This window comes from Lygodium microphyllum, chromosome 27, assembly GCF_053477565.2.
Source record: "Lygodium microphyllum isolate KBCC chromosome 27, Lygodium_microphyllum_v1.1.10, whole genome shotgun sequence".
NCBI lineage: Eukaryota > Viridiplantae > Streptophyta > Polypodiopsida > Schizaeales > Lygodiaceae > Lygodium > Lygodium microphyllum.
The window spans coordinates 87,206,128-87,219,106 of NC_141161.1; the positions used below are offsets into that span (position 1 = coordinate 87,206,128).

The 12,979-nt window shown below is 40.5% G+C and overlaps 1 protein-coding gene across 1 annotated transcript; it reads left to right on the top strand.

Annotated features, from left to right (window-relative positions):
• The first annotated feature begins 769 nt into the window (after positions 1-769).
• On the top strand, positions 770-3,520 carry LOC148012575 (uncharacterized). Its single transcript, XM_087669467.1, has 3 exons — positions 770-1,307; positions 1,413-1,585; positions 1,706-3,520. Exons 1-3 carry the CDS (start codon positions 1,211-1,213, stop codon positions 2,156-2,158), a joined length of 723 nt encoding a protein of 240 aa, XP_087525593.1. The 5' UTR covers positions 770-1,210; the 3' UTR covers positions 2,159-3,520.
• The last annotated feature ends 9,459 nt before the right edge of the window (positions 3,521-12,979 follow it).

Genomic DNA, 12,979 nt, shown 5'->3' on the forward strand with positions numbered 1-12,979 from the left:
TTAGGAAGTTAGATAGGGAGTCTTTAGCATTAACAAAAAAAGAGACAAAAGTTCAACTGATAAGTGAATCTTTGAGATCCAATCCCATTAAAAAGGAAAGAGGAAAGAGTCAAAGACAAAGGTTCAATTAGTTAGAGCGGTGAAACGTGAGACTTTTCCAGAATCATTTAGGTGGAAACTTGTAAGCTGTATACAGCCTATAGGTAATTGGACGGGTGAGTCTTTCAAGCGAGAAAAGGTCGTAGTTAAGGGTCAAATGGTAGGGGGCAAGATTATATTATCAAATGATTACGTTATGGTTCAAATTTATGACTTTTAATAACAAGAGATAGGCGGAAATACTCGCGTGCGTTGGCGCGTGGCCCAACCAACGTGTAGCCTTTAAAAAGAAAAAGGCACATTTATGTTAATATAAGGGTAAAGATGTCCAACGTGCCGCTTTAGCCATCCTTGATTGGCTTTTTCGCTTCCGACGTGGCATGCGTTGGCCAATAACCTAAAGCTTTAGCCATCGTTAATTCGCTTTTTGGTTCTCCGATGTGGACAGCGGCATGCGGGCTATGCAAAAACACGCTCGAGGCGGATGGCGGCCAGCAGCCGGGGCGTGGCGCACGCGTGAGGCGCAGGACTTAAACAAGCCTGCGCCTTACGTGGACAAAAGTAGCCAACGAGACGACGCCACATCGGAAAAGCGAACGCCGTACGGGCTGCCACATGGGACTCGAGGTTACCTCCGGCCGTATGCCTTCCTAATCCTCCACCCTTTCCTGCAAGGAGACTCGAGAGAGGGGCGTTTTAAGCGTTGCCTCTCTTTCTCTCTGTGTCTCTGGCTTGCCTTCTTCCGCCATTAATTATCGGCAGCAATTGTTAAAGCTCCTTCCGTCATCGCTTCTTGCTCTGAATCTCTGAGAGAGGAGCGTTTCCAGCCTTGCCTCTTTGACCTGCCTTCTTCCGCCATAACTAACATATATGCAGTATTCATCACAGCTCCCTCAGTCATCGCTTCTGGCCTTGAAAGAGAGCCTTTCTGCTACAACATTCATTACTTGTCATATTGCGTGATCAAAGCTCCCTTCGCTATCTGTCCGTTTGACTTCTTCCGCCATTAATACGGCGTTGTGCGATCAGAAGCTCACTCTGCCATCGGTTGATTTTCCCTCGCGCCTTCTCCGACGAGGGACGACGCTCGATCAAAACTTTTTCCAAGCAAATGGTTTCCTCCAGTCTCTCCCATGCCTCGGGGCTCACCTTCTCTGAAAGGCTCCCCCTCCAGAGTTGTAAAAGTTCTCAAGTCGGTACATCCAAAGGTCAGTTTAATCCCCTTGATCTATCCTCGTCTCGTTCTTTTGTTTAGATTTCTGTCAATGATTCATCGTAGATGTGTCATTGATCCATCGTCTTTGCATCTACAGATTTCTGCCCTTCTAGGTTGTCTTTTCGAAGTAACGCAATCAGAAAAGGTGTATCCTGTCAAGCTAACTTCACATCCCTGCAAACGCGGGAGCCTGTATTCTCCGACGATCGAAACTGTACTTTGCGGCCGGGTTACTCCCCGGATCGTTGGATAGAGGATTCCGTTGTTGATGTGAGTGTAATGCAGCAAAGCATTCTTGATTACGGCTCTCGTTCTTTCGAACCATTCTGGATTTCAGTTTTTAATTCTTGCCAGATCGTCTCACCCTTCTGCTCTCTTACCTTCCTGTAGATTGTGAGGAACATCAAAGAAGCGCCATTCTTGCATTTGCTGTACGATTCTGACGACAATACCGTCCGATCGCAGAGGCAAAAAGTGCCTGCAGGTAGAAATTGGAGCACGGAGGAGCAATGGAACGAAGTGAGAAATTGCGTGAGCAGTGCTTCACCAGATGGATTAATACTGGTTCACCAGTTAGAAGACGAAGACGTTTCGGACGGCATCAAGGTGGAGGCGGCAGCTACAGAAGAAAGCGGAAGGACAACAAGTGCATGGGGCATTTTGGTGCTTGGAAAGAGTGTCACTAGAACTGCGTGTTACATACTCGAGACTACAAGCGTGCCTTCCACTTTTGGTAGATGTACGCGCTTCTGCTTAACCAAAGCCAAATGCTTTGGTCCCTCTTGGCCTGATCAGATGCAAAAAAGCTGGTTGCTTGAGCGGAATGATGCTCTCCCAAAGTAAAGCAGTGCATAATGTTGGTCAGAGAATTACAGCGGGCCTGTTGTCTTTGGTCAGAGAATTACAGCTGGCCGATTAGACAACAAAGACCATTGTGCAGAGACCTTCACCTGGACCAATGGACAGTAAAGACTTTTGTAAATTTTATGGCAGATATACTGCATTGGCAACATTGAACAACCTCATTGTTCCCATATCTATGCAGATCATTTAAGATCTATTATACTGGTAGCTGCATCGGCAACCTCATTGTTCCCATATCTCTGCAGATAATTTTTACTCGTTATTACTGGGAGCTTGAAGCGGACCTGCTGGACGAAGGCTTCATGGTGCAGAGTTTGCTTCAATTCCATTCATGAATGCCAACTATTGTATGGCCTGTTGGCATGTATTGCCTCTCCTCAAAATGTGCAGATACATTCTACGGAATATACTAATCAAACTTTGAAATGCGATGTGTTATGATGCCAACGATTTCGTGCCTTCAAAATATCCGCTTGTGGACTGAATGGTAGAATATGAGCATTTAAAGCTCAAGGCTAATTTAATCACATACAGCAATCAGGCTGTGAAATGAACTGGTCTTTCCATTGGATCGTTGCAAATTATGGCATTTGTTTGAGGACTGAAGTTGGAGGCAGGGATTGTGAGAATTAAAGTTTAAAAAGTCACGGAAGGGGAAGAGGTTACAAAGGAAAAACAATACTATTGAAGTGCTAGAGAGGGTGCTAGAATTGGGAGCATCCATGCTGTGTATGAAGGAAGGGCCTTCCAATTGAAGTGCCAAGGAGGATGTCCGGAGTGGAAGTATCAGTGCTGTCTCTAGGAACTAAACTCATTAACTGTGGGAAATAGTTATCTTACTAGAGTCACTAGTTGCACTACACCTTGGGCTTCCAGTTGAAGTGCTAAGAAGGGTGTTAGAAGTGGAAGCATTGATGCCAAGTTGAAGTGCCAAGAAGGGTGTTAGAAGTGGAAGCATTGATGCCAACTCTCGAGGAGCTAACCTTGTTGACAAGGGGAAATAGCTGTCTTATTAGAGTTGATAGTTTTAATACACATTGTGGAAGCATGTGCAGCACCTTGTAAGGGCCTTTTGCCATGTACGCATTCAAATGCCTTTATGGACTTTGACTATCAAAATGAAAATGTGTGGAAGCAATAACAATTTTTTTAGAGGGATATGGGCACAAGGCTATAAACAAAGGCAAGCATTTTTAAATGTCTCTAGATGTAGATTGGCTATGTTAAAAGCCTTGGAGTGCATGCTTGAGGATCCAATCGTAGAAGAGGGTACTCTTAGAGATTGAAGACTCCAATTGGTAACGGTCCAACTTAAGGTGAAGTGGACCATTGAAAGGGAAGGTGCCCATTAAGTTCTTCTTTGATGCTCCCAAAGCAAACTCAAGTGTCATAGGTTTGGGTTTACACTAGTGGTAGAATGAAAAAAAGGGGGCATCATCTAATGTGTATAGTTTTCATTTGAAAGCCAAAACATACCTTTTGGACCTAAAACAAACTTCTATTGGTCTCACACCATTAGAAAATTTTGGCTAGGAGAAGATATTCTCTACACATGGCCTCTATATATGCATGGCGAAATATGATTCAACAAAAAGTGGTTATAGACTTTTTCATAGGTTGCTTTTAGAGAATGGAGTGTTCGGATGCTTGCATGTGTGGGACTTTTGCTTTTGAAATCCAAGTGGCTTCTTTGAGAGGGTATCGTTTCTACTTGGAGAGATACTTGGGCTAATCCTTGTGCTCCTAGTGTCGAAGGATTGCTTCTATTTTGAAGGGGCTGTTGAATGAGGTAGTGTAATGTGCCACCCACTTGGGTATCTAGGTAGCACTTGTGTAGCAGGCATGTATGCAAGGCATTGTGTACACATATGCTCTCTGAAAGGCCCAACTTGTAGGTAATCTCGTTTAGAACTTGGGTGATGTGGTATGGTATGGTTCGTTGTATTGATGGTTGAACTTGGGACTCCTATTCATTAGTAAAGATATATGTTAGGAGCTCACAATGACCATATCTCCCTTAGTGAAGAGAATTATTGTTGGCTTGCTCAATCACGGTGATTTTGCTCCTTTTCAGACTCTCGTTGGATGCTCCATTTTTCTCTCTTCATTTTCTTAAGAAGTCCTTTGCATCCTAATCTTTTGCTTTGGTAGCTCTTGAGGCTAAAGCCTATGGTGTGTAAATCTCTTTTTTTGTGGCTAACTGAAATTGCACACTCTTTTTCTGTGGCTAACTGAAGGGTGGTGTAATGTGCTGTTGAATGGATCGAACTATTGTAGTGGAACTTGAGTACATCAAGGTATAAGGCTGATCTTTCTGGTCTACTTGGGCATAGCTTTTGAGATAGTTTTTAATTCTTTGGTTCACTTGCTCTATTGCATATCGTCTTTGGATGCAAGGATGAGAAAAATCTAAGTTGTGCTTTTAGAGTCTTGAAGAGTTTCTTTTACATATCATCTTTGGATGCAAGGATGAGAAAAATCTAAGTTGTGCTTTCAGAGTCTTGAAGAGTTTCTTTTACATGTCACTCATGAAGTGACCATTGTGATCGGATACAATGGCTAAGGATAGCCCATGTAACTTGAAGACATGAGTGAAGAGCGGAGGGCTACTTGGCATTCAATGGTGGCTTGGCGAGTATGAAGTGTGTTGGCTTTGAAAAATAGTCCACCACTATCCCCAGGCTTCTTAGCAATGGATTGGACAAAAATTTGAATGTCAGCTTGTGATTGGTTGCAAGGAACACATATTTTTTCCTTCTGGATTGACACCGTCACTTCTTTTTTTTACAAAGCATGTTTGCACTATAGTTGGATTTGTGCAATACCAATTTTGCACCTTCCCTTTGTCTCAGTGATCCTTGTTGTAGCAGGCGAAAGCAATGGGATATTGGAGTTCCACAATGAAATCCATGCTGATGATGTCCTATGGGTGGCTTGGCATTGGCATTGGTTGAAGTAAGCCACCTAGCTTGGTGTGTGGAGCTTTCACTAGTTGGCACGTGGGACATGGGACATGCCTTGACGTAGTTTATAACCTCCTCCTTCATGTTTGGCTAGAAGAATTGTTTCCTTAATGTCTCTAGGGACTAGGGACTTGCTTTGACCTTTGTGTTCCCTTAGTTTCCTCTCATGCACCTCGTCTAAGATAATCTTCTTTAAATCCACACTATTAGGGATGTACAATCTCTTACCCACAAAAAGGATCTCTTCTTCTAGTGTATATATGCCATGCGGTGTTTTCTTAGCTTTCACTTCTATTAGGTTATGCATCTCCTGGTCATGCTTTAGTGCCTTCTTCATTAACTCTAGGAAGTTTGATGTTGGTTAACATTCACTACTTTCAAATTTGCTTTTCGACTAAGTATATTTGCTATCCTATTTGTAGAACCTAGCGTATGCTTGATTTGCATGCCAAATTTTGCTAGGAAGTCTAACCATCTAGCTAGTTTGGTAGACAACTTGAATTGTGATTAGAAGTATTTGAGAGAGATGTCTGTGAAGACGATTGTGTGCTTGTCTTGTATATAGGGCTTTTAGTTTCTAAAGCAATGTATTATGGCTAGCATCTCTGATTTCGGACTCCCCTATGATAAACCCTAGGAATTCTAGCTCTCTTGATGCAAACTCACATTTTTCTAGCTTTGCATATAGTTTGTGCGGCCTCAACATCTCGCATACTAACTTTAAGTGTTCCTTGTGCTCCTCTAAAGTTTTGCTATAGACTAATAGATCATCCACGTATATAATGATAAACACATCTATCTCTAGCTTGAATACTCCATCCATCAACCCACAAAAAGTTTTCAACCCATTGTTAAGTCCAAATCTTAGGAAAAACCACTTGAAACTTCCATATTTAGTGCGAAAGGCCATCTTGGGGATGCTTTCTTTAGCTATGTGGATTTGGTGGTAGCTTGACCTAAGATCTTTGTGGCTAAAGCATTTGGCTTCATGGAGTCTATCTAACAAGTCTTTAACTAAGGGCATGGGGTATTTGTTCTTGATGGTAATCTTATTAAGTGCCTTATACTCTTATGCACAATTTGAGTCCATCATCCTTAACAAACAACATTGGGGCTCCTAAAAGGGACTTGCTTAGTGAAATAAAGCCTTGCTCTTTCAATTCATATAAATTTTTCTTCAATTCCATCAATTCAAAGTGATTCATTTGGTATGGGGCCCTAGCTAGTGGGAGTGCCCCTACGATCAACTTGATCTTGTGGTCTTTATCTCTTTTGAGGGGTAATCCTTTGGGTAGTTCTGTAGGTATTACATCTGCATATTCCTTGAGCAATTCGTCCACTTCTTTGTTGCTAATTTGTAGTTTTGGACCTTTGGTTCCCTCTTTTTCCACAGGTCTTAACATGCATAACATATCCCCTTGGTTCACTAATTTATCCACTTGTTTGGCATTGTAGGTATTAGTGTAAGGCCTAATGTTTATGACAAGTTGTTTTGTTGACAGAATTGGAGGTCTTGGGTTTCTAGGTCCACACTTTATGGCTTGGCAAGGGACTACTAATTTGCTATCCTTTATCTATACTTCGATTGGCATTCTACTTGGGAGTTGCATTTATTCACATGGCACTTGTACACCTTCCCCTTGCATATCTAGTAGCATCTCATTGACTCCTTGGCTATACATTGTGATCACATACTTGTCATAGAATTCAAGGCCCAAAATGAATTCAAAGTCATCCATAAGTATCACTAGAAAATTGATCTTGGCCTTTCATTTCCTTGTTTCCACTTGCACTGCAAATTTTTGTTTCACTTTTTTTACTTCTCCTTGCGTGAAAGTCACTGTTAGTTCTTCTGGAGCCTTGGAAAGTCTCATTTCATGCTTTGCTACACACGTTAGCGTGATAAAATTATGAGTTGCTTATCTATCCCACTCTCAAGTGATCTAGGCTCTTCTCACTCCCATTGGGGATCTCCTGAATGCATGGAGGTTGTGGCTCATCTCCTCCATAAGCGCTTGTGGTTGTTACCCTAGATCCACTTGTTGATGTGTTTTCAATGGGACATCTATTTTGGTAGTGTGGTCTTGGCATTAAAACATCTAATTCATATGGTCGAGGCTTGGGGTCTCCATCATGATGTATTTGATCCCCCCTTTTGAAAGAAAATGTGTGCATAGGCAAGAAAGATGCAGGATCTTTGTTAAGCAAGGCATGAAAAAGGAGAGAAAAAAGTGATAGTATTAGGATCGGACAAATTCCACCCGTAGTACTGCTACTGATGATAGATTGTCCCCCATATCAGCACTGAATATTCTTCACAAGTGAAGATTGCAGCTCCCGCGAACTTGCAGATGGCTTCTTCAAACAGAAGAAATTTCTATAATTGCTCTAGACTTGCCAATATCAACTACAATAACACCCTCAGGCCACCATGATCGAACAATAGTAGCCCTCGCATTTTTCTTAGAACTGTCCCCTTTCTCTTGTTTTCCAAAACATGCTTTTCCCCCTCCTCATGCAAAAGGCTAGTTCTCCCTTGCCCCAAAATAGTCTCACCCCTCCCATAAATATCAAAGTTTACTCTTAGCGCACCAAAGGCTAGGCTCTACTCTCCATCATAAGCATACATTATGTTTTCCCATCCTTTTCCATGTGACATTCACCACCCTTTAGGCACTGAGCATAATCAAAACCCTCATTGTCCATTGGTTCATGCATGAAAGGGGTTCTCAAGGAATATGTACTCATTATTTGTACAATGCTACCCACTTCACCGTCAGAAGAATGGGGTTCTTCATACTTCATCCCGAACTCCTTGTCAAAGCATTACAACATGCACTTCTGGCATTCGTGAGCTCTATCCATATAGCCATGACTTTTCTTTAATCATGTGCAAATTTCCAATGTTTTTGCCCAAAGCTTATGGTGCTTAAATCTCCTATGTTCATCTGGTGAGATCCCTATCTTGGGTCCTTATTCAACCTACCTGATGGAACCTAAATCACGCATCAAATATTTGTACAAGCTACACCTTGCAAGAGAAATCAAAACATGCGAATAGTGATGCTGTGACTTTGGCTACTTGAAACATCTAACTTATGACCTTCATCCTAGGTTTTTCATGAGTGGATGCATAACATCATGACATCTTACTTCCTCTGATCTTCATTGTGTCCAACAACATATTCCCTTGAACAACTCAGATGGCTCAAATGACTCTTGTTTTATTGCCCATGAAGGAACTCATAGGAACATGAAATTGAATTTGGTATCATTCAATCCATAAGGACATGGTCTCTTTCTTTAGTGAATCTAACATTGATATGTCAAACATGGAGTTCATTAGGAAAAAAATGAGCTCATAAATGGGCCCTTAAAAATAATATAGTTTAAGATGTAGGCCTTTTGGATTGTCCAATAGGAAGGCTAGATGTTGACATCCATGGATGGTGAATCTTCTCTCTCCAAATCTTGGATTTTCTATTAAGAAAAGAGGTAGTGGGGGATTAAAAAAAGGGAGAATGAATAGTACACAAAATTTGAGTTTCTCTCACCTCGTATTTTCTCCCCTTTTTTTTAAAAAGAATTTTCAATTTCGATATTTTTCCCTCTCACGAAATCAGTTTGACCCAAAAGTTGAGCAACAGACCACTTTCCCTCTTTTCTCTATACTCATGAATTTTCGTCTCCATTGAAGCTCCCTGTTAAGAGTAATTAAGGTTTTGAGCGTTCTGCTTACCTCTGCACTTTCTTCTCCATACAGCTCCAGATTTTGGGCAAAACACAGGTACCCATCTCTCTTTGCATTTTCTCTTGTTTGTTATTTTTTCAATAGGGTTTGATGTCGTTTCTTATTGTTATTGTTATTTTATTGCAGAGGTTGTTTGGGGCAGGAGATAGAGGTGCTAATCTCTCTCTCCTTTCTTTCCCCCCTCTCTGTATGTGTTGTTTCTCTTTTATGTTATGTTTTCAATAGAATTTGATGTTGGGTCTAATTATTGTTTTCTTGTAGAGTTTATTTGAAGCAAGAGGCAAAGGTGTTAATCTCTCTCTTTGTTTTTTTTTTTTGCTGATATCTTTTCAATACAACATAATGTTAGTTCTAACCCTTATTGTTGTTTTATTGTAGAGATCATTTTAGGTGACATTGCATAAGTGCTTGTCTCTCTCTCCCTCTCTCTTTCTCTCTCTATGTTACCTCTTTTCTACTGTTTTTTTAGTATACCTTCATGTAAATATTAACTCTTGCTATTGTCTTTTGCAGAGATCAATTTGGGCAAGATTGGATAGGTGCTCATTTCTTTCTCTCTCCCGCGTACTCACACACACTCTCTTTCTTCCTCTCTACATTATCCTTTTTCTACTATCTTTACAATAGGATTCGATGCTAGTTCTAACTTAAGGATCAATTGTTGTTGTAGCACTTAACACAAGGTAGAGTAGAGATTCTGTAGCTCAATTTACAGGTAAATCTGCCATATTTTGTGGTGCCAAAACTTATTCATTTAATTAGTGACTTTTATGTTTGATGGGATTGATGTTTTTTTATGTCCATCATTTGCAATGGGTTTTTTTATTAGCAATGATTCAATCTTATCTTCAACAAATCAGCTTATATGTAAATTGGCCATGTTTTGTATTGCTTCTATTCATGCAGTTATCTAGATATTTTTTGCTAAAAGGGATTTATGTAAATATTTTTGTTAAAAGAGATTCATGCAAGTGTTTTTTTGTACATGTAGGTATTGTACAAGGTAAGGTGAAGCATATAATTCTCGATCGACTATTTTGATATGGTGAGTGATTCCTTTGTGTTTGATGATATGGATCTACTGGAAATCGATGGTTCAAAAATCCTCTACTTTATTGGTCCTATGTGTCCATTTGGATCTCCATGCCAATTGGCAATAATCCATGAAACTCTTGTATCATATTATCCATATAACACACAATGTGTTGAGTCTTAGAATATCTCAAGTGTTAATCTAATGTGCCTATAAAGATTTGCATGCCATGTGGCTGCTATCCTTGTAATAACTACTCTATAATACCCACATTTCATACAATGTATTGAGTCAAATCAAACTTCTCTTCATTATAATAAAATTTATTTTGGCGAAATTCTTTGAGTATTCTTGTGCTATTCTTTTCATTATATTTCATGTAAATGGTATGATTAAAGTGATGCCTTGAGATTAAATCTATACTTTGAGTTGATGTATATATCCACATGCATTTCGATATCGATGTTTATGCATGTTTACAAAAGTGTAAACATCTCTTAATGCCATGTTGATTTGTATGGCATATTGGTGATTACTGGACAAACTTAAAATGCTTATTATTTAGGGGTTAATACATACTTCTTTACATCTAATGCATAGGTTATAATGCCTGAGAGAAGAAAAAGCATTCTCTCGATAGAAGAACGTTACAGAAAAGATGAAGAAGGGAATTGGATCAGTGATACGTATCATTACTCGTCTTGGATACATATGCATCCAAGTAAGAAGGGAGCTTTCAGGGTGAAAGCATTTGCGATTGCAGATGTATCAAAGCACTGGAAGGGTAAACTTTTAGCTCTTAAACAAAGGAATGTTAATTCTCACCTTGTAACAAAGGCATTTGTACAACATGTATTCATGCAAAAACAAATACATATTGCGCCCACTGTGCCCTTTCAACGAAACATTGCAAATAATAAGTATTTGCAACTCATTGAGAATGAGAAATTTCATGATACCTATGTAACAATTGTCTCGTATTTACAAAAATATACCCTTCGAATTGCTGTGAGTGGCAAATTGTTGAGTTTCACTGGTTCTTTTAAGTGATACCACCTCGAAATTGGTAGATTGCTCTTTGAGGGGCGTATAGCTAAGCAGCTCGCAGAGGACCTTGTTTTTTTCTATGACTCCAAGTACATATTGCCCAAGGGGAGTTGAGAATATGGACCCCTTGAGTCTATGCACATATCGAATCTCAATAGCATAGAATGGCCATTGTGTAGTAGTGACATTTTGCACATGTGTAGCACAAAAATTTTAGCGGACATATTGAATTCTATGAAGCCAAGCACCGACTCAAAGAATGTACATCTAAGCTGGTTCATACCGATTGCAATTTTTGCACACATATTCAAGGAATGTAAGGGTTTGAGACGTACCAAAAACACGTACCTCATAAAAAATACATCAGAGGATTATGTAACAAGGATTCTAGGCAAAACTTGGGCATAAAAAATTACTCACAGTCTTGACACAGTGGAGTGTCGAGTCACAACAAGGGACATGGCTTTCAGGTAAAATTTTTCTCTCTTAGTTAACTATTATCTTACTTTGGGATGAATCGACTAACTTTCCTTTCCAATTACAGGTACTTTGTCGCACGACAGACTTTATGCCTAGTGTTCAAGTATCGTAGATGGAGGATGCTCAAGGGTAAATGGTTGTGCCTTGATCAAGACATGCGTGAAAGTACAGCTGTGGATGTTACTGTCATTTGTGAGGGCCGCGAACCCCAAGTGTTGCAAATGGAGGATGATTGGCTCTTGAGTATAATGCGCCAGGAAATTACAATGTTAATGCAGAATCCACATGTTAGCTTCTATTCTAAACTAGATGGTACGAAAATTCGAAGCTGAGCTGAGGATACTGTTACCAGTGGAAAGTGTGTGGCTCCACATATTTTAGAAATTGTAGAGTCTCCCTAAAATCCCAACACCACAAGTTGTAATATCCAATACCTATAAATTTTTGGATTTTTTTGGCCAATAGAATATTGTCACTTACAAACTTGCAATATTTAAAAATTATGGTATTTATGCAAAATCATACACTTGTTATATACTTTCCACATCAATACATTTACATATGCATGTAAAATTTACAAAGACATAAGTAAAGCCATAACTAAATATCGTATCTGAACAACCCTTAATAGTTTAAAACTCAAGGTTTTTAAGGTAGAACTTGTTTAGTTCTTGTTTCATGGTTTCATTTTACACTTTCTCTCTTCATCTCTTTATATCCACCACATCCCTCCTACCTGCTACGATGGATGCTCGCGCACACTTTGATGAGTGGATCCACGAGACTATCTTTGCCAACCAGGGTGACGAGATATTCTAGGTTAACACTACAAGGATTTGAGCTAGTAGCGACGCCGATTAGCGACGGCGGATAGCGGCGTCGCTAAAATAGCGACGCTCCACAGGGAAAAAAAGCGGCCGAAACCGAGCGCGGTTTTCATTTCGCGTTTGCGGCTTGTGAGTTTTGAGAGCGAGAGTGAGGGAGAGAGCGACCGTCGTGAGAGAAGGAGAGGAAGAAGACTTGGCGCCGCTGCCGCCGCCACCATTGTTCGTGAAGGAGAGGAGGAGCCTTCATCGCAAAGAGGAGCCGCCCCACGCTCGCCATATCTCATCGGTGAGTCTCCCTCTCTCTTTCTTTTGCTTGTTTAAGGATTAAATCTCTCTTTTGCTTGTTTAGGAGAGGAAATGAGAGAGAAAGAGAGGGAGAGGGAGAGAGAGGGAGAGAAAGAGAAAGAGAGGGAGAGGGAGAGGGAGAGGGAGGGGGAGGAAATGAGAGAGGGAGAGAAAGAGAAAGAGAGGGAGAGGGAGAGTGCATTCTCTCTCTCCCTCTCCCTTTTGCTTGTTTAATGTTTAAATTACTTTCTTTTTTGCTTGTTTAGGAGAGGAAACGAGAGAGAAAGAGAGGGAGAGGGAGAGGGAGAGAGAGGGAGAGAAAGAGAAAGAGAAAGAGAGGGAGAGGGAAAGGGAGGGGAAGGAAATGAGAGAGGGAGAGAAAGAGAAAGAGAGGGAGAGGGAGGGAGAGTGCAT

Excerpts from the sequence above, each read along its gene's own strand:
- LOC148012575 (XM_087669467.1), top strand. The coding sequence starts at position 1,211 with ATGGTTTCCTCCAGTCTCTCCCATGCCTCGGGGCTCACCTTCTCTGAA. Across the intron at positions 1,308-1,412 it reads TCAAGTCGGTACATCCAAAG|ATTTCTGCCCTTCTAGGTTG; the intron begins GTCAGTTTAATC and ends TTGCATCTACAG. Across the intron at positions 1,586-1,705 it reads TAGAGGATTCCGTTGTTGAT|ATTGTGAGGAACATCAAAGA; the intron begins GTGAGTGTAATG and ends ACCTTCCTGTAG.